The sequence below is a fragment of the Leptodactylus fuscus genome, chromosome 4 (genome assembly GCF_031893055.1).
Source record: "Leptodactylus fuscus isolate aLepFus1 chromosome 4, aLepFus1.hap2, whole genome shotgun sequence".
In the NCBI taxonomy this organism is placed as follows: domain Eukaryota; kingdom Metazoa; phylum Chordata; class Amphibia; order Anura; family Leptodactylidae; genus Leptodactylus; species Leptodactylus fuscus.
Window position 1 is genome coordinate 139,796,229 of NC_134268.1, and position 27,745 is coordinate 139,823,973.

Below are 27,745 nucleotides of genomic sequence, written 5' to 3' on the forward strand. Positions count from 1 at the left end.
TGTAAATAAAGCAAGAATGCAATGATTAGTCATCTGATTTTTTTCACAATAGAACATATGCCAAAAGTTCAAAGTTCGGCATTTTCCATTTCATTTGAAAAAAAAAAAAAAACTCATTTAGAAATTGATGGCAGCAACACATTTCTAAAATTTGGGACAGGGTTAACAGGAGGTTGGAAAAATACGTTACTAATGAGCCACATGAATGGTCAATTTTCAACTAACTCAACTCAACATGACACGTATAAAAAGAGCATGTTGCAGAGGCAGAGTCTCTCACAAGCAAAGATTGTCAGAGGTTCACCAATCTGTGAAAAAACTGCACCTAAAAATTGTGGCACAATTTCAGAAAAATGTTCTTCAATGGCACTGGATTAAATAAAGGCATGGATTGGTAATGTTCTTTACTGTACAATTAAGTATCTACTGTACAATCACGGGCGTAACTCCCGGGGTAGCAGCAGTGGCAGCTGCCACAGGGCCTGGGGCATTAAGGGGCCCGTTGGCATCCGCTACTGGTGTAGGAGCCGGGATCAGTAAATGAGGTTGCGGGCCCTTGAACCCCACAACCACCATATCATTATACTCGGGGGTCTTTTCAGAATACCAGGCGGTTGGGGTGCCATGTCAAACGATCGCAATGGGGCCCCGCCATTTCTAAATACACCACTGTGTACAATTAAGCATTAAGATTTTATTCAAGCACTGGAAAACAGGCTGTTTTTTTTATATCCACTTCCCTGGTGTTGTTCTGTGCTCTGTGTCTCATTTTTGGACCTGGTAAACTGGCGCTAGCTTTTATATTTATGAATTGGTAATGCAAGTCACTGCATGGGCTTGGGAATTCTTCCAGGAATCATTGTCTGTGAACAGAGTTCTCTGTGTAATCGACAAATGCAAGTTAAAGCTGTATCATTCAAAGAGACATATATCAACACATTCCAGAAACACAGATAAAATGTAAAACTGTTTTATGGTCAGATAAGTAAAATTGTGAGATTCTTTATGGAAACCAAACCACCGTGCCCTGCAGACTCAAGAAGAAAGGGACCATTCAGCTTGTGTCAGTGCGCAGCCAACATCTCTGATGGCATAGAGTTGCATTAGTGCATATGGCATGAGCAGCTTACACATATTGAAAGGCACCATCAATGCTGAATAGTATATAGAAGTTTTAGAACAACATATGCTCCTATCCAGACAAAGTCTCTTTCAGGTAAAGCCTTGCATATTTCTGAAAGACAATGGTAAACCACATACCTTAGTTCTTTCATCAAAACAGCATGGTATCAGGGAAAAAGAGTCTGTGTGCTGAACTAGCCAGTCCTCAATCCAGACCTTTTACCAATAAAAAATATTTGGCACATTAGGAAACATCAAATCTGACAAAGATGATCAGGCGCTGCTGAGTACCGTATTTTCCGGACTATAAGGCGCACATAAAAACCTACGATTTCCTCAGAAATCGTAAGTGCGCCTTATAGTCCGGTGCGCCTTATATATGGATGGAAGCGGCGGCAAAGTCTGCGTGCCGCTTCCATACATACATAAAAGGCACCGTAAGGGTGCATTCACACTACGGAACGCCAGCGTATATCACAGACGTACACGCCGGCGTTACAGCAGGGCTGCCGGACACTTCCCATTCATTTCTATGGGAGCCGGCATGCGAGCGCTCCCCATAGAAATGAATGGAAAAAAGCAGTCCATTCATTTCTATGGGGAGCGCTCGCATGTCGGCTCCCATAGAAATGAATGGGAAGTGTCCGGCAGCCCTGCTGTAACGCCGGCGTGTACGGCTGTGATACACGCTGGCGTTCCGTAGTGTGAATGCACCCTTAAAAGTTATATTAAACTACCCCCCCCCCCCCCCCCCCGTTTTAAAATAAAACCCTGAAACAGAATGTGAAACTTACCGAACGGTGCAGGGTGGGCGGGCATTCAGGCCTCCTCTTCCTCCGATGACCTGACCACTTCCTCCGGCGCGAACTGATAATGGCCTGGGCGCATGCGCAATATCATAATGCTTCTACTACGGCTACTGCGCATGCGCCCAGGCCATTATCAGTTCACGAGCGCCGGAGGAGGAGGACGGAACATCGGAGGAAGAGGAGGCCTGAATGCCTGCCCACCCTGCACCGTTCGGTAAGTTTCACATTCTGTTTCAGGGTTTTATTTTAAAACGGGGGGGGGTAGTTTAATATAACTTTTACGGTTGGGCTCTATCAGCATGATTTTGCTGATAGAGCCCCTTTAACTCCTCGCCTGCCGAGCGCTTCCAATAGAAGCGGCTGGCACGTGGGGGGTTAAGCGGCCGCTGGCAAAGTCTGCGTGCCGACACTTTCAATAACATATAAGGCACACCGGACTGCGCCTTATAGTCTGGTGCGCCTTATATATGAACCGAGACGGACTATAAGGCGCTCATGGGCAATGCACCTTATAGTCCAGTGCGCCTTATAGTCCGTAAAATACGGTAACTAGAATCCTACATCTGAAAAGAATGGGTAACATTCTACATTTCTCTCCCAAAACTCAAGCAATTGGTCCTATCACTTTCTAGAGATTTTCAAAGTGTTGTAAATAGAAAAGGAGATGCTACACAATGGTAAAAGTGGCTTTGTCCCAACTTTTTTAAGCCGTGTGCTCCTATCAATTTCTATTTATTTATTTTTATGTAGATTGTGAGCCCCACACAAAGCTCACAATGTACATTTTTCCCTATCAGTATGTCTTTTTTGGAATATGGGATGGAAATCCATGCAAACACGGGGAAAACATACAAACTCCTTGCAGATGTTTTTTTTGCCCTTGGCGGGATTTGAGCACCCGGACTCCAGCGCTGCAGGGCTGCAGTGCTAACCACTGAGCCACCATGTGGCCCCCATTTTATATTTATTTTTTAAATGAAATGGAAAAATGTCTAACTTTCAACTTCTCATATACAGTATATATTCTATGTTCTATTCCAATTTCCAAATAATTGCATTCTGGTTCTCTTTACTTTTAACACAACTTCCATCTTTTTTTTGGAATTTGGGTTGTATATTACATAATTCCGTTAATCAGTGATTCACAACAGGCATGCCTTGGAAACCTGTCAGGGGTCCTCAACATTCTGGTTGGGAGGATGATCCCATGCCTTCATGTAATGTTATCTGTGCCCCCTACGTTTCTTGGTAAAATTTATTTAGTATTGGTGCTCTGAGAAAATTGGTTTTGTTTTGTTTGGGTTTTTTCCCAGGCATGCCCTGAGTCTGCAAAAGATTGGGGTACAGGGCTCTAAGTTAATAAAGAGCAAATATAATGCAGATGACACTTTAAAATAAAGTTCACTGTTAGAAATGTTACTTATTGTAGTATATTCTGATTCTGATCAGTTTCCACTCAGATGGTGTGTTCTGCTTTTTGTAGAAAGAACTGTGTCATAGATCTCCACACTCCACAAGTTACTGGAATAATTGGGTTTTACAGTGTTGGCCAAACGTGTTGACACCCCTGCAATTCTGTCAGACAATACTCATTTTCTTCTAGAAAATGATTGCAATCACAAATTATTTGGTATTATTATCTTCATTTAATTTGTCTTCAATGGAAAACCACAAAAAGAATTGTCAAAAAGCCAAATTGGATATAATTCCACACCAAACATAAAAAGGGGGTGGACAAAAGTATTGGCACTGTTTGAAAAATCATGTGATGCTTCTCTATATGTGTAATTAACAGCACCTGTTACTTACCTGAGGCACCTAACAGGTGGTGGCAATAACTAAATCACAGTTGCAGCCAGTTGAAATGGATTAAAGTTGACTCAACCTGTGTCCTTGTGTGTACCACATTGAGCATGGAGAAAAGAACGAAGACCAAAGAACTGTCTGAGGACTTGAGAAGCAAAATTGTGAGGAAGCATGAGCAATCTCAAGGCTACAAGTCCATTTCTAAAGACCTGAATGTTCCTGTGTCTACCGTGTGCAGTGTCATCAAGAAGTTTAAAGCCCATGGCACTGTGGCTAACCTCCCTAGATGTGGACGGAAAAGAAAAATTGAAGAGAGATTTCAATGCAAGATTGTGCGGATGGTGGATAAAGAACCTAGACTAACATCCAAACAAGTTCAAGCTGCCCTGCAGTCCGAGGGTACAACAGTGTCAACCCATACTATCTGTCGGCGTCTGAATGAAAAGGGACTGTATGGTAGGATACCCAGGAAGACCCCACTTCTTACCCAGAGACATAAAAAAGCCAGGCTAGAGTTTGCCAAAACTTACCTGAGAAAGCCAAAAATGTTTTGGAAGAATGTTCTCTGGTCAGATGAGACAAAAGTAGGGTTTTTTTGGGAAAAGGCATCAACATAGAGTTTACAGGAAAAAAAAGGCCTTCAAAGAAAAGAACACAGTCCCTACAGTCAAACATGGCGGAGGTTCCCTGATGTTTTGGGGTTGCTTTGCTGCCTCTGGCACTGGACTGCTTGACCGTGTGCATGGCATTATGAAGTCTGAAGACTACCAACAAATTTTGCAGCATAATGTAGGGCCCAGTGTGAGAAAGCTGGGTCTCCCTCAGAGGTCATGGGTCTTCCAGCAGGACAATGACCCAAAACACAGTTCAAAAAGCACTAGAAAATGGTTTGAGAGAAAGCACTGGAGACTTGTAAAGTGGCCAGCAATGAGTCCAGACCTGAATCCCATAGCACACCTGTGGAGAGATCTCAAAATGGCGGTTTGGAGAAGGCACCCTTCACATCTCAGGGACCTGGAGCAGTTTGCCAAAGAAGAATAGTCTAAAATTGCAGCAGAGCATTGTAAGAAACTCATTGATGGTTACTGGAAGCGGTTGTTCGCAGTTATTTTGTCTAAAGGTGGTGCTACCAAGTATTAGACTGAGGGTGCCAATACTTTTATCCAGCCCATTTTTGGAGTTTTGTGTAAAATGATCAATGATTTGACTTTTTTTTTCATTCTCTTTTGTGTTTTTTCATTGCAAGCAAAATAAATGAAGATATTAATACCAAAGAGTTTGTGCTTGCAATCATTTTCTGGAAGAATTGCAGGGGTGTCAATACTTTTGGCCAACACTGTAATGGTAAAGAATTGTAAAATCCAACAATTCCTTCCAAGGCCTTTATGTAGCAACTTCTTTTGGTCTCATTAATGTTAAATAATTCTTCTAATTAAGATCAGCTAAGTATGAATAATATGGATAGAGTATATCAAAATATTCATCTAACTGTACACAAGGGGATTGAAAGCTCAGTTATATTACATACATCAGCAGCCAAACAAGTATATGTAATGTAACAGGACAGGTTAATGTTTTGTCCTATAAATAAAAGGAAGGTCATTCCCATTTGCCTTTCAATATACCAGGCTTCAGCATACATACTTTCTCTCCGAATCTTACTATAGTACTTTTCAGATATAGTCTGCAGAGTTTTCCTCTGTGGACTTTCTGCTTCATTTATACCTATAGGGAATCCACAAGTGTTTCTGTAGGTATAACTGACATGCTACAATTGGTTTTGGAAATTGCAGCATATCAGATTTTCCAATATGTGTGGATGGGATTTGCTAGAATCCCAAACACTTTGCAGGGACTGTACAATGTTTACGCCATGTGGGGTCCCGACCTAAATGTTAATTAATTTATACAATTACAAGAAAATACCTGACTAGTTAGTCCTTAGAATTATGTGTTTTAGATTGTAAGGCCAAGGCTCCCAACTGAGAAATATAGCTAAAAAACGCTGTGAACACGCATTACGTTTTGCGTGCATGTTTCTCTGCATTTTTCCTTTCCCCATTAATTCTAAAGGGAAAATGCTCCCAATTCCACAGCTAAAATGAGCACACTGTGTTTTCGTGCAGCACTATGTTTTTCGTTTTTATTGTATGTATTATATATTGTATGTATTATAAGGCCCCACGGGATGATCCACAGCGCTGCAGGAAGAACCATGGCAGGAATGCATCACCATTCTTCCCTCAGCGCTTTGAACAGAAAGTTCGCAGAGTTTTACTCCGTAGACTTTCTCTCACCATTATATCTACGGGAAAGCCGCCAGCGCTTCTGTAGATATAATTGACATGCTGCGATTTCCAAAACCGCGCCGGTATTGTAAATCACAGCATGTCCGCGCTGCGGTTTTAAACGCAAAGTGGGCATGGAATTCACATGAATCACATCCACTTTGCAGTTACTGTAAAACGCCACGATTTTTCCGCTACATTTCCGCCACAGGCAAATCGCGCTGTTTCTGTCCTAAAATGCATTTCCGCAGCAGGCAAAAACTCCATGTTTCAATAATATGGGGCCTTAATTTAAGCCAGATATTAGACACATGTATTTTATGGCATAATTCAAGAAAAGATTTTTAAGAGAATTGGAACTTAGTGGTTTTACTGAATGCTAAGGAAAAAGAAATATAGGATGGCACTGCTAGAAATATAAATGAAAGTCCCAATAAATTGAAGGTAAGTATGAGGATTGTAGCCTTAAATGTGAAGAGCTGTGGGGGTGCTCAACAACCAAAAAAAGGCCTACTTGCCTGATATGCTCTATTCCCTCCCTGCACTACTTGATTTTAAAGAAATCTGTTACCTTAATAAAAGAAGTATTTTATGAAGACGAGCTTGGATGTGGGTGAGTGCCCTTCCTAATTTTTACTGAATGCTATTTGCAACAAATTAAAATATACTAAAATCTTTTTTTGGGGAGGAAGCAAAAATTTTTACACTATTGACCACATTTGACCCTAAGGTCAATGCATATTGAGCATGTAACACTGAAAAGCAAGCCATGTGCAGGCAGCATGCTATAGAGCAGGAGGAACTACGCAGATTTATATAGAACTTTGTATGAAAAAATATCTGCATAATATAATGTTTTCCTGTAATTCTTTGCTCATCCTGGGCTTACGTGTCAAGCGAGTAGTCTTACTCAGTGTTTGTCACCTATCTCTATATATACACTCATAAAGGGAAGGATGTCAGTCACTGCGTAGAAACACATGACAATTAAGCCCAGAGTGAAATACACGTTAAACTGAATCTTTCCCTACAAATTTATATATCAGTTTGCTCAGCTCTTTCTACTCTGTAGCATGCTGCATTTTCAGCATGACCATTTCTCTTTATATGAAAGTTTTGGGTCTGAAATTTGGGCTATAATGTGGAAAATAATGTAATTTTCTTATTTATTTCTTTAATTATATAAAGCCATACTATGGTGCTCACAAAAGTGAATGCGGTCCTACTATGTCTTTATATACTACAAGATTCTTAAGAATGCACACTGAGACTCTTCAGCTGGATACATTAAGAATTTAAAGAGGTTATATTGATGGCCTATTAGATATGTGAAGGTCCAACACTCGAGACCCTGGAATATCTGCTGCTCTGGGACAGCACAGCTCCTGCTAATGTTTACATACTAGGAACTGAGCTGTTTACTCGCGGCCACACCTGCTGAAGCACCCATTTTCTTTTGTGGTTGCCATCCAGTGCTGTCTGGAAAACTGAAAAGGCTGAGGACGGGTTCACACCAGCGCCCAATCTCCGTTTTGAGGTTTCCCTCTTCTGCATGTCCGACTTTGTGTCCGGTTAAAAAAAAAAACGGTTTCACCGCAGAGAGCAGAAGACGCTCACCGGCGCTCACGGGAGGACACTTTGCAAGTCCATTCAAATCAATGAGTTTAAAAACTGCCTGCCAGTTTTGGTCCCCTGTCCAGTTTCTCGGGCGGGAAATGGAAACCTGCAAAGCGGAGACCGGACACAGGTGTGAACCCGCCCTGACATGACCCATGGACAGTAATTTGCATTAACCACAAAAGATGATAGTGCTCCAACATGTGGGCATGAGGCACCAAACAGCTCCTTTGCTTATGGAATATAAGTTGATTTTCTCAGCAGCAAGACTGCACTTTCATTCAACAAAGGTATGTTTACTATAAAACTAACCACCCCTACAACAGCATATAAGGTGCTTACCTTAAGGCCAGAGCCCAATGGAACGGAAACTCAGCAATTTACGGAAACGTTAAAGGAAAAGTCGCGGCATGTTACTGTAAGGGCAAAGCGAATCCCGTGCCCACTTTGCGGTAAAAACTGCGGTGCAGACACACTGCAACTTCCGAAACACCAGTGGTTTCTTCATAGGTATGATTGTAACAGAAAGTCCATAGAGGAAAACCCCTTGAACTTTCTGTCTAAAGTGCTGCAGGAAGAACCGCGTTGCATTGCCAAAGTAGTTGTTCTGCAGCGCTTTTTTAGCCTAAAAGAAGTTTAGGTAGTGATTTTTGTGATAAGAAGCCATACTTCACCAAACCCCCGCCCCCCGCCCGCCAGTTCATTGCCACTTAGGTTCTGCTCTGATCTCAGCGTTCTGATTTCTATGAACACACAGAAAATACTGCTTGCTGAGTGGTCACTTTTCTCACAGGAACTCAAAGCATGAGGAGTTTGGTGGAGTAGGGGAGTTAGTGGCTCATTCAGACGCTACTAATCCTTGACACCCACTAGGCTCAGGAACCCAATTTACCTATCTGTATATTTTCTGCCATGTGGGAGGAAACCGGAGTACCAGAAGGAAACCCATGCAAACACATGGAGAACATGCAGATGTTGCCTTTGGTCAGATTTGAACCTAGGACCACCGAGCAACCATGCTTATGTGTTCCAGGAGGGACAAGGAAGTAGGGAGCATCAGGAAATTCAGGCAGTGGGGCTTGTATTGCATATTAATATTTTTTCAACACATTGTAAGAATTTTTACCTGGTGGAAAATACATTTACATAGAAAGAATGAAAAATATCTTAGATGCTTATAGGAGTTTGTTGAGAGAAATAGTTACAGTGAAAAGAAGACAATACTTTGGTGACATTACTTTAGATATAAATATATAAACCAATCATTACAACCAAAAAGGGGATAATATTAACCTTCACTGGTCTCCAATGCTTTAAGTTAAAGGTTGTATACTGAGACATCTTTTTACATAGTAATATCCATGCTGCTCCACAGTACAGTAGGTATAGGGTTTGTAGGTTTACAATAAAGGAGCTTGCCGCAGGAAGACTGTAGTAGTGTTAATGCACTGTTGATACTTCTTGGGAAGGTTTTCACTTTTCTAAACATACAGTCATGGGCTATGAGTTTTGTGAGCTCTTGAGACTATTAATTCAAAACCCCATGATAATATCCTGCAAGGATAATGGATAATGTCCCTCAGCGCAGTGTTGCCTGCTCATTTTTATTTCACCCTCTCATTCTCCTCCCTGATTTGGCCGCTTAGGGACAGACAGGTAATGGAGAAGAAATTGAAAGGGAAAATACATGGGAAAATGTAAATGAAAAGAAGTTATTATAACTGCTATAATGAAGTGCCTTTCATTTAAATATAAGAATGTAACGCTGAAATGAACTTGTGATCCTGAAATGCATTTTTAATGAGTTCCCTTTTTATTTTTGCTGCTTCAGTAGCATATTTTAAAGACCCTTTGAAAAAAAAAGCTACATTAAAAAAAAAAAAAAAAAAAAAACACCAAATGCCACAACATACAAAATTGGATATTGGTTTATTCCAAAACTGCTGATCAGGAAGAGTGGCTCTTCAACACAAAAATGTTGCAGTCACTTTATTTAAATGAGGTTGAATTTGCATTGTGATGTGCCATTCTGATTTAGAAAAAAAATTAGATTTTCAGATCAAATTGACCCAGCCAGTGAAGCGTTAAGGAACTGGCAGGTCTAGTCTAAAAGCCTCATGTTCTATCAAACCTGAAGACGACGGAAGTCATACAGTGCTAGTGAGAAAACAACTTTCTTGCTGAAATCTTTCTCTTGTAACTGTGTTACATTTTTGTTCACACATAAGTACATACAATCCAAGCTAGATAGATAGATAATGAGATAAATAGGTAATAAGATAGCAAATATTATTCATTTTAATTATATGTATAGTTAAGTTATCTGTATATAATGTTTCTTTTTGTTTTCATTTTTTTTTAATCCCAGGAGAGCGGCCTTTTCAGTGCAACCAATGTGGTGCCTCATTCACCCAGAAAGGCAACCTCCTCCGTCACATCAAATTACACTCTGGTGAAAAGCCCTTTAAGTGTCACTTGTGTAACTATGCATGCAGACGCCGAGATGCACTCACTGGTCATCTCAGGACACATTCTGGTAAGTGATTCTGATGTTCAAAGGAGGTAGGACAGCAGGCAACAATATTTGTCTTGATGCATAAAGTTGGGTGATCAGAAGACTCAGATACGTAACTTTAAGTAAAGATATATAATATCCTGTCCACAGTTACAACAAATACACATGACTGGCACCAGCTAAGCCCAAAAGATCCCATTTACTATAGTAGGGTGCCTGTTCTGGTCAAAAAATTTCTGTATGCAGAACAGAATCTGCAACAGAGGCTCCAAATAGAATCTCCAACACCAATGTGAACTCAATCGTAGATGTAAAATACCATTTTAGGCACATGCAGAGTTTTATTGTTTAGGTTAAGACTAGGATCATATGTGCGCTGGAGCTCTCCATTGTTTGGGATCCCTGTGCACAGATACAGTCCTATGAAAAAGTTTGGGCACCCCTATTAATCTTAATCATTTTTAGTTCTAAATATTTTGGTGTTTGCAGCAGCCATTTCAGTTTGATATATCTAATAACTGATGGACACAGTAATATTTCAGGAGTGAAATGAGGTTTATTGTACTAACAGAAAATGTGCAACATGCATTAAACCAAAATTTGACCGGTGCAAAAGTATGGGCACCCTTATCATTTTATTGATTTGAATACTCCTAACTACTTTTTACTGACTTACTGAAGCACAAAATTGTTTTTGTAACCTCACTGAGCTTTGAACTTCATAGCCAGATCTATCCAATCATGAGAAAAGGTATTTAAGGTGGCCAATTGCAAGTTGTTCTCCTATTTGAATCTCCTCTGAAGAGTGGCATCATGGGCTACTCAAAACAACTCTCAAATGATCTGAAAACAAAGATTGTTCAACATAGTTGTTCAGGGGAAGGATACAAAAAGTTGTCTCAGAGATTTAACCTGTCAGTTTCCACTGTGAGGAACATAGTAAGGAAATGGAAGACCACAGGGACAGTTCTTGTTAAGCCCAGAAGTGGCAGGCCAAGAAAAATATCAGAAAGGCAGAGAAGAAGAATGGTGAGAACAGTCAAGGACAATCCACAGACCACCTCCAAAGAGCTGCAGCAGCATCTTACTGCAGATGGTGTCACTGTGCATCGGTCAACAATACAGCACACTTTGCACAAGGAGAAGCTGTATGGTTGAGTGATGAGAAAGAAGGCGTTTCTGCAAGCACGCCACAAACAGAGTCACCTGAGGTATGTAAAAGCACATTTGGACAAGCCAGCTTCAGTTTGGAAGAAGGTCCTGTGGACTGATGAAACAAAGATTGAGTTGCTTGGTCATACAAGAAGGCGTTATGCATGGCGTCCAAAAAAAAAACAGCATTCCAAGAAAAACACTTGCTACCCACTGTAAGATTTGGTGGAGGTTCCATCATGCTTTGGGGCTGTGTGGCCAATGCCGGCACCGGGAATCTTGTTAAAGTTGAGGGTCACATGGATTCCACTCAGTATCAGCAGATTCTTGAGAATAATGTTCAAGAATCAGTGACGAAGTTGAAGTTACGCCGGAGATGGATATGTCAGCAAGACAATAATCCAAAACAACGCTCCAAATCGACTCAGGCATTCATGCAGAGGAACAATAACAATGTTCTGGAATGGCCATCGCAGTCCCCAGACCTGAATATCATTGACCATCTGTGGGATGATTTGAAGCGGGCTGTCCATGCTCGGCGACCATCAAACTGAACTGAACTTGAATTGTTTTGTAAAGAGGAATGGTCCAAAATACCTTCATCCAGGATCCAGGAACTGATTAAAAGCTACAGGAAGCGACTAGAGGCTGTTATCTTTGCAAAAGGAAGATCTACTAAATATTAATGTCACTTTTCTGTTGAGGTGCCCATACTTTTGCACTGGTCAAATTTTGGTTTATTGCATAGTGCACATTTTCTGTTAGTACAATAAACCTCATTTCAATCCTGAAATATTACTGTGTCCATCAGTTATTAGATATATCAAACTGAAATGACTGTTGCAAACACCAAAATATTTAGAACTAAAAATGATTAAGATTAATAGGGGTGCCCAAACTTTTTCATAGGACTGTATGAACCTAGCTTAAGATAGATACTAGATAAAGTAGACAGCACTTAATCTGCAATGTTTTCCAGACTACCAAACATTCAGAGGAACATACAGATATTGTTTCAGAGCATGTGCAAGACTGTGATCATTATTACTCTAAAATGAAGAAATATTTCTAAAACAAAATATAAATTTGTTATCCATATACTGTGTTCTGATTTTACAGAGTAGTACAGTATATAACAATACCATTGGGCCGAAGACAATATTTTACCTTGTTTTATTTTATAATTTGCAGTTGGTAAACCACATAAGTGTGGCTATTGTGGACGCAGCTACAAACAACGAAGTTCTTTGGAAGAACATAAGGAAAGATGTCATAACTACTTGCAAAGTATGGGCCTACAAAATAACATTTACTCAGGTAATATAATTTATAAATTGTAATCGTGAATGGGCTCATAACAAATTAATAGGATTTGTTGATTTTCTTTATTTTTTACATTTGTAACAATTTTCAATGGTAACAAAACATTGAAGTAACAGTAAGTATAACACAATATATTTACATCTTTAGTACATCAGTAAATACAATTCAACGGAAGCCAACTTGAGAAGAATTCATGGCATAGGGATCAGAAAAGGAGACGTCCAGTATATAGTTACATAGTAGATGAAGTTGGATGAAGCCACAGGTCCATCAAGTCCAACCTATAACCCTACAATGTTGACCCAGAGGAACACAAAAAAATCCCACAAGAATAATTCCAGTTGCCCCATGTCAGTTTAGTTCAGGCTGATACCAGTTGCCCCATGTCAGAGGAAAATATTCCTAATTCCAAATCCAGCAATCCCTTGATCATCTTGTCTTCACCAGAATCTACAACCCATAACGTAATATTTTTCCATATAGGCCTTATTTGAACATGTACAATAAATTCACCATCACCACATTTGTGATTGAATGATTTCCACAGTCTCAATGATGTTATAGTAAATGGTGAAATGTTCTTTCCTCTAGATATAGAGGATGCCCTCTTTACAACAAAGTGGGGATCGGATTTTCTAGAATCCTATCCACTTTGCTGTGACTTTAAAATGCCATGTTTTTTTCTGCAGCGTTTCCGCCATGGGCAACGTTTATGCCACGTGGGGCCCCAGACTTAAACTGAATAACTCCAAGTTTGTTAATCTGTCATTGTATTCCAATCCAAGCTATCCCCTTCTATCTTATCCGCCCTTCTCTGCACTTGCTCTAGATACGTTATATCCAGTTATTCACGTTCTACTCATTGGATTTTCCTGTGTAACTACAGTACAGAAAAAAATTGTTAATAGATCTGCTTTTCCTCATCCTCCTCCATCATTATACCAAGATTATTTTTGAGAGGGCCTACACTGTCAGATTTCACTTTCTTATTATTTATGTAGACAAGGAATAATTTTGGATCATTTTTACTTTCCTTGGCAATTATTCTCTCTGCTGCCCTTATTTCTCTTTTGCACAATTTATTTTTCTCTTTATAATTTTTTTTAATGCCACATTGGTTTTCTATGATTTTTAACACACTTATTCTCAAATGGCATATGTTTGGAATAATTTAAGATGTTTTTGAAAATGTCCCATATAACTTGAAAAATATGCATATCAATAATCAAAAGGAATTTAACTATATAACAGATTAAAGAAGGATAAAGAACAGAGAGAGGACTGAAGAGAAAGAGAAGGAAAAAGTTGGGGAGAGGGGGAGTTCTCCCGCAGGGTGGTCTGGACCTACTAGGTATAGTGGGATAGCCAGTTTCTATAGGGTCTGTCATGTGGAGATGGGATAACATATTTTATCCAAGGGGATCAAATCAGGGTATTTCTATATTTATCTGACAAGATGAAAGTTTCTCATTATTCATGTACCAGTTTAGTCTACATTTGACTTCAGAGAAATCAAGAGAGGATCTTTTTGCCACAGAGGTTATAGTTTGTTTACTAGCTAAAAACAAACAAACAAACAAAAAAAACAGGAAAGCAATTTGTAAAAGTTTGGTGGAATATTCTCAATCTGCTTATTCAGTAGGTTCTCCCAGGGAATCTTTTGAATACTGTGATCAGATACCGACTAGAAAAGATAATAGACATGTATCATGGCTTTTTGTATCAGGGATAGACCAATAGAAATGAAGCATTTGATTATGGGCACCCTCTGAAGCAATTGATTGAACAACCAGGTAAAATAATATGCACCATATACCACCTGAATCACACTTTAAAAGATATTTCTAACATGAGCGTGTTTGGAGCACATTTGCATGTTACCTCTCATATCTGGGACCATTACTCTTCAGTAAGAGTAAAGCCCATGTCCAGTTCCCATTTCAGGAAGTATGAATTAGGTTGGAATAGATTTGTGTGATAATACCTCTGGCATGGGGGTATCTCAAGCAGTAATCTTTAAAAGTAGTAAGTGTTAGAGCAGAGGTAATGTTCTGTTACTAGCAATGCAATGTAATCTGGGCACTGCCCATTAAAATCTGCACTTGAACAGATTCTTTGGTACAGTTAAATGACACATAATTACAAAAAGACTCTACAGTATGCTATTTAAATATTCATATCATATTAATATCATATTGTCCATGATAAACTGATAACCCCTAAACTAAACTACCTCCCCAACTAACTTCTAATTTACTTCAATAAAAAAAAATAAAAAAATCGATAATTACCCATATCCCTGGAGCAGTCTTGTGACCACCCCAGGGACACTTTCTGATAATCTGATGAAGTTCCATTTCACCGCTTCCGAAATGGAACGTCACCATCACTCTTAACCCCCTCCTATCCACATCAATACTTACTAAGCCTTCCTGTGTCCGGGACGGCTCCTCCCCTCTTTGTGTCTTCTAGTAGTTAGCGGAATAGGTTAGCTATGGAGACAGAGGGAGAGTGGGAGGGGCTAGTAATGGGCAGGATCACTAGTCTTAGTGAGACAGGGAGGGTGGAAAGGGCTAGGCTTAGTGAGACAAGGAAGGTGGGAGGGGCTAGGCTATTGAGACAGGGAGGGTTTTGTAACGGAGTGAGAGGAGGGCTGAGTGAGAGGGAACTAGTGTAACAGCTACACAGGAAGCTGCATAGCAGGAGGCTAACACCTATAAACAAAGGCAGAGGATGCCAGCAGCAACCAGAGACACCCAGAAATCACTTCAAACACTGCTAAAGGTATATGGGTGCACTTAATAACTGATTACTAGCACTAACAGACCTTTAAAAAAAAAAAAAAAAAGATTTTCTGCCTGGAAAACCCCTTTAATATTACTATTCATAGTTGGTTACTAACACCCTGTAACACGATAAGGAAGAGACTTCTAATGCTTTGATGTTATTCTATACATAATAAAGATTTTTAGTATGAAGTTGAGTCAGAACAAGTTTATCATCCAGAAGTAGCACCATTGTGACATCCTTGTTTTTTTCCAGCTTTACATAGAATCTATAAAATGTACTCAGTCAATTCCTATATGCAGTAAAATAGACAATAGGAAACTGCTTTAAGGCTGAAGCCCCAGATAGCAAAAACGCTTCCTTATACAGTACCTGCAAAGTGGGTGGGATTCTCCCTAATACCATCCACATGTTGCAGAAAAAAATAAGCAGTGCGAAAAACTGCATTTTCATAAATAGCCACATTTTTGAAAATCGCAGCACATCAATTATATCTGAAGAAATGCTGGCAGTTTCTGTATAGGTGTAATAGGGGCAATAAATATGCAGAGGAAAACTCTATGCAATGCATGCACGCAATGCATTTCCGCTGCGTTTTTTTTCTGCAACATTTTTTTTGCTGCGTCTCACTAGGATGGACCTTAGCCTTGAGGTCAAAGTAGCCCTTGTCTGCTCGGCCTCTGCACAGGTGACATCATATGTCTGCTCCTTCTTTAAGAAAAAAAACAAACTAATAAGGTGAAAGGTCCAATACTGAAGTGTTTAATGCATGGTGTTATACTGTTATGGGGCTTAAAGGTAACTGTAACTCTTTAGTTAGTCCAAATACATTGGCAACAGTAAATCTCAAAATTGCACTGGAAATGTGTTGCGCAGCAAAACTGCAGACATATTACTGTAGTTTTTTGGCAGTAAACTTCTTTTAGCTGTACCAGTTGCATGACAATAAACACGTTACACAGTTGCTGTAACAAGCTGTGAAATGGGCACTACTGGTGCCATCCAGCTCACATGAACATACCCTTGGACATCTTTTGTGAGACTATAAACGAGCTGGCGAAGATTTGCCATTTTTATTATATCCATGAAAGCCCCACATAACAGGGATATAAATACATGTTCTCATATGTAACCAGCAGAGCTGGATTCACGTCTCTGTAGGAGTCTCCAACAAAGATTCCACCTAAAATTGGCAGAGAAAAAAGTCCTGCAAGATCTTTTTATTATGAAACCAGCGGAAACTGGGCGGAAACCTGGCGGACCTTATTATAGTCTATAGTGTCCGCTTGTAAACCCCTTCTTAGGCTGAGGCCCCACATTGCAGAAATGCAGCTTTTTTTGTCGGCATTTCTTCAGCGCACTGTCGGTTTTCCAGCAGTATATAGAACTGCCTGTGCCCAATCTGATGAAAGGTCCTCTTTAAGGAATACATTAGAGTGAGTTACATTTCCTCAGGATAGAAGAGAATGTGATTGCATAAAACTGTGTCTTTCCACCCTCAAAGCAAAACTGAAGTGAATACCACTGAAACTTGGCAGGACAATGCAAACTGGTGGCTCAGAGTAACAGAGACTGTTATATGTCTGGTAGAGTTTCCTAGTTTCAGTGTTAGTATCAGTTAACATACTGAACAATTTGCAGAGTTGTTGATAAAACCATAGCGTTCTAAAAGCACAGTGAAGTCTGTCTGTCATACCTCCATATTTCTGTCATGGTTTTCAGTAAGCATTTCTGATTGGAAATGAAAAAAATCCGATCCTACTTGCAACAATGCAATGTCCATGCTGATTATGTGTCCCAGATTAATCATAGCTTTTATCCATCTCCTAATATTATTTGCAGCTCATAAAATATTTCACACGTCACTGACTTGTGTCTTGTGCATGAGCTGTATCTTTGACAACCTTTATTTCCTTTTATTATAGCAATAAAAGAAGAGGCCAATCACACTGAAATGGCAGAAGACCTATCTAAGCTTGGGTCTGAAAGATCTCTTGTTTTGGACAGACTTGCAAGTAATGTTGCCAAACGTAAGAGCTGTATGCCTCAGAAATTTGTTGGTAAGCCTTAATTTACCTTAGTCTAATGCCCAAACCGTTGTAGATTAGATGAAATGAGTCAGAAGTTAAAGCATCTTCCCATCTTAGATCTCCAAAAAATAATCACCAAATATACCTCTATAGTTTCCATGCAGCATTAGCGAATACCTACTAAATGTATATCGAATACAATATATAGCAATATATCAGATTAAATCAGGTATATTTAATAAATATAAAGCTAGTCATTGTACAGTAGATGTAACGGAAATATTCAGATAATATGGTTTATTTTTGATCAAACGAAAATGACAGACAAAATCACTGATGGAAATTTACTTTTTTGTTTAGTATTTTTAACTAACAAGCAATAGAAAAAGTATTTGACATGAATCAGATTGCTGGAATTATCAGATCACTATTAATTCTAATTTCTTTTTTGACCTTACTTTTTCCTCTCATACTTTCCGTTACCTACAGTATTACTAATATGCGTAGTCCCTGGCAATATTACTACTCATCTCTGGCTTTTGTGGCTCAGAACATATTATGCTTACCAAAGCCTGCATGTGTTCTGACTGTGGAGAGGGGAATAGGGCACATCTGGCAGTCACCTACTGCACCTCAAAAAAAAAAAGGATTTGGCGACTTCAACATGCTTGATCCTTTACTTCCCCAACATCATCTGTTGAGAGACAAACAAGACACCCCCGGGAACACCAGTTAAATGACCACCCCATATATATCAGTTAGTTCTGCTGATGTTCAAGGCATTTATATGGGCATCTTATTTAAGACAGACACGGTTTCAATAAGGTCATTTGTACAGGTCAGCATTTGTACACCAAGATCAGAAGTGGAACCTGCAGAGAGAATAACTGTAATGAAAAGATTTGTACCTCTTCTGTGTTTTGTACCTATTATTGGTATTGGCTTACTAATACTAATACACAATACTAATGCTAATACTGACCACATAGAAAGTGTTCTATATGCTACTTCATATAGCTGCACCTTCATAAGATTCTGTTAATGGGTTAAACTAGATGGTGTTAAAAGGTCTTGTAAATCATCCCCAGAGCCTCCATTTGTATGGCTTATATACTGTCATGTGTCTGTTGTCAGTGTTCTCATCAGTGCTGATTGGTTTATTACAGGTGACAGAGCAATTTTAAGGCTAAGGCCCCACGTTGCAGAAAGGCTGCTTTTTTATTGCAAATGAAAAAGTATAAGTGCTTCTTAGATAAGTCCCATTTCTTATATAGCCACTACTAGTTTTGGGTCAAGAAAACGCTGAAATCTCTGCAACAAAAAACAGTGTTGGTGCAACATGATATTTTAGCTGCATTCACACGGATGTTGTGCAAAATGGCTATGAAAAATCTTTCATGAACATTTTGCACCCGAAGAGCACTTATTTTCGCACATTACTCTTACATTTGAGTGTATTGAGGGATTGGTGCAAGCAGACTAAAATAGAACATAACCTATATTTTGATGGCCCATTAGAACGAACTGTCATGAAATCGGTCATGTGATTAGCCCCCATTCAAGTGAATGGATTTCAATGCATCCGTCTTATCTCCGATTTTGACTTTGAGCTTGTAAGCTTTGCGGTAGAGCCTCAGCAACTATATGTGGATTACTGCTAACTGCCATGCTGCACCTTTATTTGCAACTTGAATTTTCAGGAGTTTCATACCTCTCCCCTGTTTCTTACAATTTTTTTTTAAAACAGGAAAATTATATTTTAATAAAAATAAACTGGCTTTAAATGTTACAAGCTAAAAAAAAAAAATCACAAAAATACTATAACGTTTGCCATTGCAGTGTCATATTTCATGTCCTATAGAGAAGTTCATGGGAATACTTGTGAGAAAAAAACCTTCATACCTAGAACATGCTGCATTTTGAATGTAAAGTAACATCTGACCAAAAAAAAAAAAATTCTACAGAAAATTCAGCAAAGTGCTGTGTGGCTGTGTATAAAATCCTAGTTGTGACCCAACGCTCATATGTTGTAGAAAAGCTCCTTTTTTCTTGTTGATTTTACTGATGTTTTTTCTTGATCTAAAGCCAAGTGTGGCTCAAAGTTGATAAAAAAAAAACCATATCAAAATCTGCAATAAAAAAGCAGGTTGTCTGCAACATTTGGCCTCAACCTAAGGAAAGGGTTCCCTGATTTTGTAGGACCAGATCAATAGATCAAAACATATGGCTTCTGCCCTGACCCATATTATAGTTGTGTTAGGTTGTCGGTAACCTTGACAATTTGTTACAGCTACATTTGGTGCCACAGTTTCCAGCACCTGCGTGCTTACATTCTTAGCTTGCCTCAATGTGTACATCCTTAGCCAGCAGTTGTACGGCATTATGCACATTGCATATGAGTCTTTTGTTTACTGTATATATTGGGAAGATTTTATAGCAAATACCTCCAGCAGGTACTACTGCGTACGCACAATTATGTACAGTACATGTTACATATAGTGAAACCCTGGTGAATAGATCCCTATGGATACAGCTGACGTACTGTGCACACAGCATTTAATACTCAATAACCTGTCACTTTTGAATATTATTGGAGAGTAAAGCTGGTGCTCCGTTTAGAGCCAGTGAAAGCCATTCCTGATCTAACAGGACAGGATTCAATCAAATTCTTGGTTTTCTTCAGTATAGCAAGCAGTCCCATGGCTGATAAAGCCTAATACTATTAGAGGATAGATAACTAAATCTCTAATCAATGTTTTAGTTTTGTGCAAATAAATATAAAAAAGAATGAACACTAAGAATAAAAATGTGTTTTTTACTCAAATTGACTGTCAGCAAGGAAACTTTCTCTTTTGTCTTCAGGCAGATCACAAACAAAAGACACATTGCATGTGCTTATGACAAAAAAACAATGTGTAGACTTTATCTAGAGATATACATACAGCAACTCCCCGCGTTTCTAGCTTTGCTCAGTTAGCGGTTTATATACAGGCTCGGTAACCACATAACCAGCCCAGTATTTTCCAGCACACATGAACCTAAGTGTTTCCTGTCATGTCTAATTTTACTGTTCTGGTTATGTGTAGTTCGGCTCCTTCAGCTCACAAACACAGTTTAGGAAGCCACAAAAGTAATGAAATGGAATGCATCTGAACACTTAAATGTGTCATAGTCTTACTTCTAACACCTTGTCTTAAAGTATTTAAGAAAACTGGAAAATCTATATTGTGTGCTCTTTTAGTAGAACATGTAAGTAATATATTACATTGTACCTGAACTGAGAACTGCCATCGTTTAGGTGAATACATACTAGGCAGTATAGGGCACAGTAGATTTTAATGCTGTCCAGTTTTTGTTTGTTTTTTTTGGTCAAAATCAAGAATAGATCTTGAAGAGAGGAATAGAATAGAATGACTTCTTTTCTTTTTTTCTATTTACGGTATGTCTGGCTAAGGCCCCACATAGACGGGTGCAGTGAAAAAGTGCTGGGTAGAGATGAGCGAACAATGTTCGGATCAGCCGATCCGAACAGCATGCTCCCATAGAAATGAATGGAAGCACCTGTGACGCCGGCCGGCCGCCAGCAAAGTCAGCGTCACAGGTGCTTCCATTCATTTCTATGGGAGCATGCTGTTCGGATCGGCTGATCTGAACAGTGTTCACTCATCTCTAGTGCTGGGGGATAGACTGTGGTGGAACGCATTGCAGTTTTGTCCCGCAGCACTTTTCACAGAAAGTCTGCAGAGTTTTCCAGGGTTTTGGAAATCACAGCATTTCTGCTGTGGGTATTTTTCTGCAATGTGAGGATGGGATTCGCTAGAAGCGAGCCACTCTTGGCGTTGGATGAAAAAAATGCAGCATGTCAATTATACTTACGGAAACACTGGTGGTTTCTCTATTGGTACAATGGAAGCAGAATGCAGTGGAAAGCTCTGCAGACTTTCTGTGAAAAGCAATGCATCGAGGTTTTTCCCGCAGCGGCTTTTTATTTTGCTGCAGCCCACTGCCTAGGGCTTTAGCCTTAGGGCCCGTTCACACGGGCACAGAGGAGGCAGATTATGGCGCGTAATAATAACAATAATAATAATAATAATAAATTTTATTTATATAGCGCCAACATATTCTGAAGCGCTGTACAATTAGTAGGGTTCAAATACAGACAGAAAGATACAGTACAAGAAAAGTCATTTCACACACTGGGACTGAGGGCCCTGCTCGCAAGAGCTTACAATCTATGAGGTAGAGGGGGTGACACAAGAGGTAGCAGGGGCGGCATTGCTTATACAGTGGTCAGACAATTTTGTAATAGAGGTTACTGTCATTACACATACATAAAACTTTGAGCCATCACCAGTCGTGTCCTTTAACATGTGGATGGAGCTTGGACATATAGAGTTAGCCTGAAATGGCATCATACCATGGGGTAATGTGGGAGCTGGAACAGAGGAGGGTTACATTTTGGGGATTCTAATGACAGTACGGAAGGGTTTACATTAAGAATTGTGATAGGCCTGTCTGAAAAGATGTGTCTTTAATTTGCGCTTGAAGCTGTAGAAATTGGGAGTTAATCTGATTGTCTGGGGTAGAGCATTCCAGAGAAGTCTTGTATACGAGCATGGGAAGTTCTGATAATAGAGGATGTACTGTAAGTGTTAGGTCATTGAGTGAATGGAGAACACGGGTTGGCCGGTAGACAGAGATGAGGGAGGAAATGTAGGGAGATGCAGCATTATGGAGAGCCTTGTGGATAAGAGTGATAACTTTATATTTTATTCGATAATGAATAGGCAGCCAATGTAGTGACTGGCACAGACCGGAGGCATCGCTGTAGCGTCTAGACTGATAGATGAGTCTGGCTGCTGCATTAGGAATAGATTGTAGAGGGGAGAGTTTAGTGAGGGGAAGACCGATTAGTAATCACGTAATCCACTTCATAATCTGCCCCCTCACAATAGTGGTCTATGGAAATCACTAGCATTCTTTTTCATGTCACTAGCGGAAAAAAGAAGCAAGCTGCCCTATCTTCTGAGCCGTGGTGTCCGCCTGGCGACAGCAACCTCCGGAGTTGGCCCATTCATTTGAGCCAACTCTGGAGGGGGAAGCCGCGACAGTTGTGGCAGGCGGGTTTTGACCCGAGAGTGACGCAGCTCCCCGTGTCACTCTCGGGGTCAAAATTCGCCCCATCACCCCCCATGTGAACTAGCCCTTAGTCTTAATCTATCAGCCTTGTTAAATGAATTTTTTATTCTTATTGGAATTAAATAGAACACTAGGTCATTTCAGTTGGTACTATGATTATGTTATTTTTCAGAAGTCTTGTTTTCTCAGTAACTTATTTATATAAATACTGATTTTTTTTTTAACTGTGTTTGTCCAAGTGCCTTGTATAGTGCCTTGCAGCAGAAGAGAGCTAGAAACTAAATATGCAATGATACCTGTTTCCTGTGTTCCTGTGGCCAGCCAGTAATATCACGTCAGCAGGAACAGTGCAGCCACCACAGCTACTCGATGTACTAACAAAGTGGCAGCAGTGACTGCCCACCAAGCCCAGGAATGAAGGGATGCTGCTAAATATCAGTGATTTCTTTTATTTTCTGGCCCTCCCTTTCTGCATACATTTCATTTTAATTATCCCAGACAAGCCTTTTACATGCTGATTAATATTGTTTATTTATATATAATACTGCATAGACAGATAGATAGATAGATAGATAGATAGATAGATAGATAGATAGATAGATAGATAGACAAACCTGGGTCGCACATAGCAATTCAGTGAAAAAAAGAGGATTTTATTAAACCAAATGTGCACATATGGGCTAATAATGTTCTATTTTTTTCACTGAATTGCTGCATGCTGATACTTTGGTTCGAGACGGGGCGCAGATGTGAACCCACCCTTTGGCTGGGGCCCCACATTGCAGAAATGCTGCTTTTTTGTTGCAGATTTTGTTTTGGTTTTTTGAGCCAAAGCCAGGAGTGGATTGAGCAGAAGGGAGGAATATAAGAACTTCCTATAAATTTCCCATTCCTTATTTAGCCATTCTTGGCTTTGGCTCAAAAAACCGCAACAAAATCTGCAACAAAAAAAGCTGCATTTCCGCAGCGTGAGGCCTTAGCCTTAGTGAACTAGTGGGAGGGTTTTTTTCCTTTTGGTCTTTGCTGCTCTGCTTCCAATTTGTTTCTGTTTTTAAATAGATATGTTGCTTTTTTATTAATACTTTAAAAAAAAAGTCAAAAGAGATACATAACTAGTTTATATGTTGTTTTTCTTAGGTGAGAAACGTCTGTCAGACCTGCCATATGATGCAAACAGTAATTTCGAAAAGGAGAATGAAATTATGCAGACACATGTAATGGATCAGGCCATCAATAATGCAATTACATACTTAGGAGCAGAATCCTTGCGTCCACTGGTTCAGACACCACCAGGTGGGCCTGATGTGGTTCCAGCTATTAACACAATGTATGCCCTACATAAACCCCATGCTGACGTTGCCTCTCACACCAACCAGGCAGCCCATGAAAGTGCAGTAGAAAACCTGCTGTTACTTTCCCAGGTTAAATGCATTTCTTCGGAGAAGGAAGTCTCCCCAAGTAACAGCTGTCAAGATTCCACAGACACCGAAAGCAACAATGAGGAGAGGGGAGGACTTATATATCTCACTAGTCACATAGCACCTAATACCAGAAATGGGCTGTCTGTGAAAGAAAATAAGCCATTTGATGCATACAGAGCTGCCAATGACAATTCTCAAGATGCTTTCAAAGTTATCGGTGGTAACGGGGAGGCAGTAAAAGTCCACAAGTGTGAGCACTGTCGGGTTCTCTTCTTGGATCACGTCATGTACACCATCCACATGGGCTGCCATGGTTTTCGCGATCCATTTGAGTGCAACATGTGTGGTTACCAGAGCCAAGATAGATATGAGTTTTCATCACATATTACACGAGGCGAACACCGTTTCAACATGGGTTAAGCCAATTCCCCTCCACAATGATTTTAGTGATCTACACGTAAAAAGCACAAATGTTTTGCGAGAGTAAAACTTTCACGTACCATCTATGAACTCAACAATGCAGTGGCTTTCCACTGACTACACCAAACAACTGAACTTCTTTTTTTCATTGAGGGGGCATGCATTTTTTAAGACAATTTTTATCGTTACTGTAACATGGTGGCTCATTTTTGAGCATTATGTTTTTGGAGATCTTTTAAAAGTGTTTGTATAATAAATATATACCTTGCATCATTGTTTATAGCTAGCATCTGTCCATTGTACCTTTCTAGAATATATACAGTATAAAACTAAAAGAAAGTTCTTGCCAGAATAAGGAGTCTTTATTATTTTATTTTATTTTTTGCAAAAGTTAGTCTTCAAGCAAATTCTTTAAGTATATAATTTATGTCATGCTTTATGCTATAGCAAACGGGCATTGTGATTGCTGATGGGAATCATTTCCATGTTAATTTTCACTTTATTATGGAACATAAATATTTAAGGCAAAATACAATACATTACTGTAAATATTGGCCATCAATTTTTATGCATTTCTTTATATAACTGACAGTAGCATTCTACACATTTGTATAATATGGACTTATTTATAGCTTCTGGTATAAAATTTCATTCTGAAAAGCTTCATTGCCATTTTTTATGCTTTTAAAATTTTAACTACCAGCGGTATAGTGTTATGACTACATACTTGTACATAGTAGTGAATGATGTTAACAATGTGTAGAGCTTGAAGAGCCAGACTATCCACAGGGTATTTCTTGTACATATTTCACCATTTTACAAACAGTCATGGATGAATCTTTGGTAATACATAAATTCCCATATTGTGGAATAAAGAGAATAATTTATTAAGACAATAAATAAATGAATTATCTTAATGAATTAGGTTCCTTTCAGGCTCCATAGTCTATCCAAAATTGATGTCATCGATGAATCTTTGACCGCAACTGAAAAAATTTACAAACAAGCGCAATAAGACATGAGACAACAGATAATAGACAGAATTAATAAGAACTAAACATCACCATAACTCACGATTAGTTATTTATACATTATGTTCATATATGTGTTGTGGTTTCCAGTTTTCCAAATGGAAAACTTTGGCTTATAATAAGATCCATTGGGTTCTGCTAAAATGTCCAATGTTTAGAATGGAAAAATATTTCTATGTTGCCATTACAGCCATTATGATCACGCACAATCATTTCCCAATAGCCATAGTAAGGATCCATTACAACTCCAGACAGAAACACGAGATTTAGAGCTGATGACTGGTCAGGTTTGCAGAATTTTTTTTTTTTTTATGTAGATTGTGAACCCCATATAGGGATTACAGTGTACATTTCCTATTAGTATTTCTTTGTAGAATGGGAGGAAATCCACACAAACACGGGGAGAATGTACGAACTCCTTGCAGATGTCGTTCCTGGCGGGATTCAAACCCAGGACTCCAGTGCTGCAAAGCTGTAGTGCTGACCACTGAGCCACTGTGTTGCCCCTCAGAATGTTGATAAATTCCTCAACAAACTGTAGGACATTTTTTTCCATTTTCAAAACAACAAAAATTGATGCTTTTATGTTTTTATATGAAGGTACTTTAGCCGTATTTTACAATTTACAGTAATTGTTTCTAAGCTGTAGCCATGTATTCTTATAATGTTTAAGATCTGTTCTGGTTTTCTAAGGTGTCTGCCAAAAATGTTGGCTGTCTATGATTCTCTGGATAAATTGTCCAGAGGAAAAAAAGAAAAAAAAATCATGCGATCACATTCGGTCCCTTGATTCCTTCTTGGCACTAAATGCGTAGTACTTGCACAGACTCGGATATGTTTGTGCCTTAATGGAAAAAAACCTGAACCCCATGGATCACACCCCATACTGTGCTTGAATAGAAATGTATACTTTATATAAATTATTTTCTGTTATGGATAAATAGAATTTATATTCAGCTTTACATAACTATCACCATATATTTTGCATTCTATTGCTATGATCTGTGGCAAGGTAATCTACATATATAACTGCATTTCCTGGTGAGGGAAGAAAGTTAATGGAAATAAACTGGTTAAACAATACGCAAACATTCTTTACCAAATAGTCTTAAGTAAAGCATGTCTGTAGTGCATTGTCCTAGCATACGCAAAGAAAATCTACAGGCATTTATAAACTTAAAATGGCCAAATATATGCCTAAATTGTGTGCTTTTGGCATACCTTGGGCTACAATATCTTAGAATCTAACAGTCCTAACTGTACCTTTCAATATAACTGTATACATTTTTTTCTGCGTAAGACTGTCCATGAATTGTTATTTTCAGGTTTCTAAGAACCGGCGTTTGCTGTATTTAATTCATAACCATAATATAGCTGAACGCTTACTTTTACTTAGCTGGAGTTTCCAAAAAATCAGTATGCTCATCCCACTGGTAACTCAGTACACCCCCGCATTAACGACCTTCATGCCCTGCATGACTAAATATTACACCTCTCTAATGTATAGTGCAGTACCACATGTCCTATTCTTCTTTTTACTTGTGCCAGGGTGGGCTGCTCTTTGGAACAGCAGGTAAGGGTTGCTCCATGTTAGTTTTGGGTGCACTGTACCGTACAGTACCCTGCAAAAGCTCCAATCACTCTAATAGAAAGCCAAGTTACAGCTTCCACAATTTTTTCTGACTTTTCTTTGTAAGAATTTGCTATATCTATACTACTGTAGTTATCAGATGGTTTTAATATTCATTTTTTCATATATTTGGTGACATTTTGGGTTCTTAAGAACCATACTATAATTACATCCTACAATGGTCATCTGGAAACCAATTAATATTGTAACTCATGTTACACAGTCTAGGCTGTGACTTAAAAGGGAGTCTGTCACTAGAGCCCAACAATCAATGCAGCCCGCAGATGGATTAGTTTATGTGAATCAAACAGTGCTTTTTCCTTGTGAATTAGTGCCTCCATTGCAGATATCTTACCATTTTTGTCAATGTACAGATGAGCTCTTTGGAGCAATGGGAGCATTGCCAATGCTGCAAAGAGCTCATCTGTATATTGAAAAATAGCAGCGATATCTCGGCAATGGATGCACTTCATAGGGGAAAACACTGCTTAATTCAGGTAACCCTAACCTAATCTGTTGGGGCTGGATTGATATGCTTGGTTCTGGTGACAGACTCCCTTTAAAGAGACTCTGCCTCCAGTGTGAAGCATATTAAACCAACAACCCAGTTAAATAGGTTAGTTTCACCTGAATATATTGCCTCTTGCCCCATGAA

General features: G+C 39.2%; 1 protein-coding gene across 3 annotated transcripts in view; it reads left to right on the top strand.

Moving 5' to 3' along the window:
- Nucleotides 1-24,741, top strand: part of IKZF1 (IKAROS family zinc finger 1) — a 120,657-nt gene extending 95,916 nt beyond the window's left edge. For 2 of the 3 annotated variants that reach the window (XM_075271059.1, XM_075271060.1), the window contains 4 exons: nt 10,011-10,178; nt 12,501-12,626; nt 17,345-17,479; nt 23,726-24,741. In XM_075271059.1, the coding sequence (XP_075127160.1) occupies nt 10,011-10,178; nt 12,501-12,626; nt 17,345-17,479; nt 23,726-24,429 (1,133 nt within the window). In that variant the 3' untranslated portion in view covers nt 24,430-24,741. The remainder of the gene's footprint in view (nt 1-10,010; nt 10,179-12,500; nt 12,627-17,344; nt 17,480-23,725) is intronic. The other variant, XM_075271061.1, reaches the window with a different exon arrangement.
- The last annotated feature ends 3,004 nt before the right edge of the window (nt 24,742-27,745 follow it).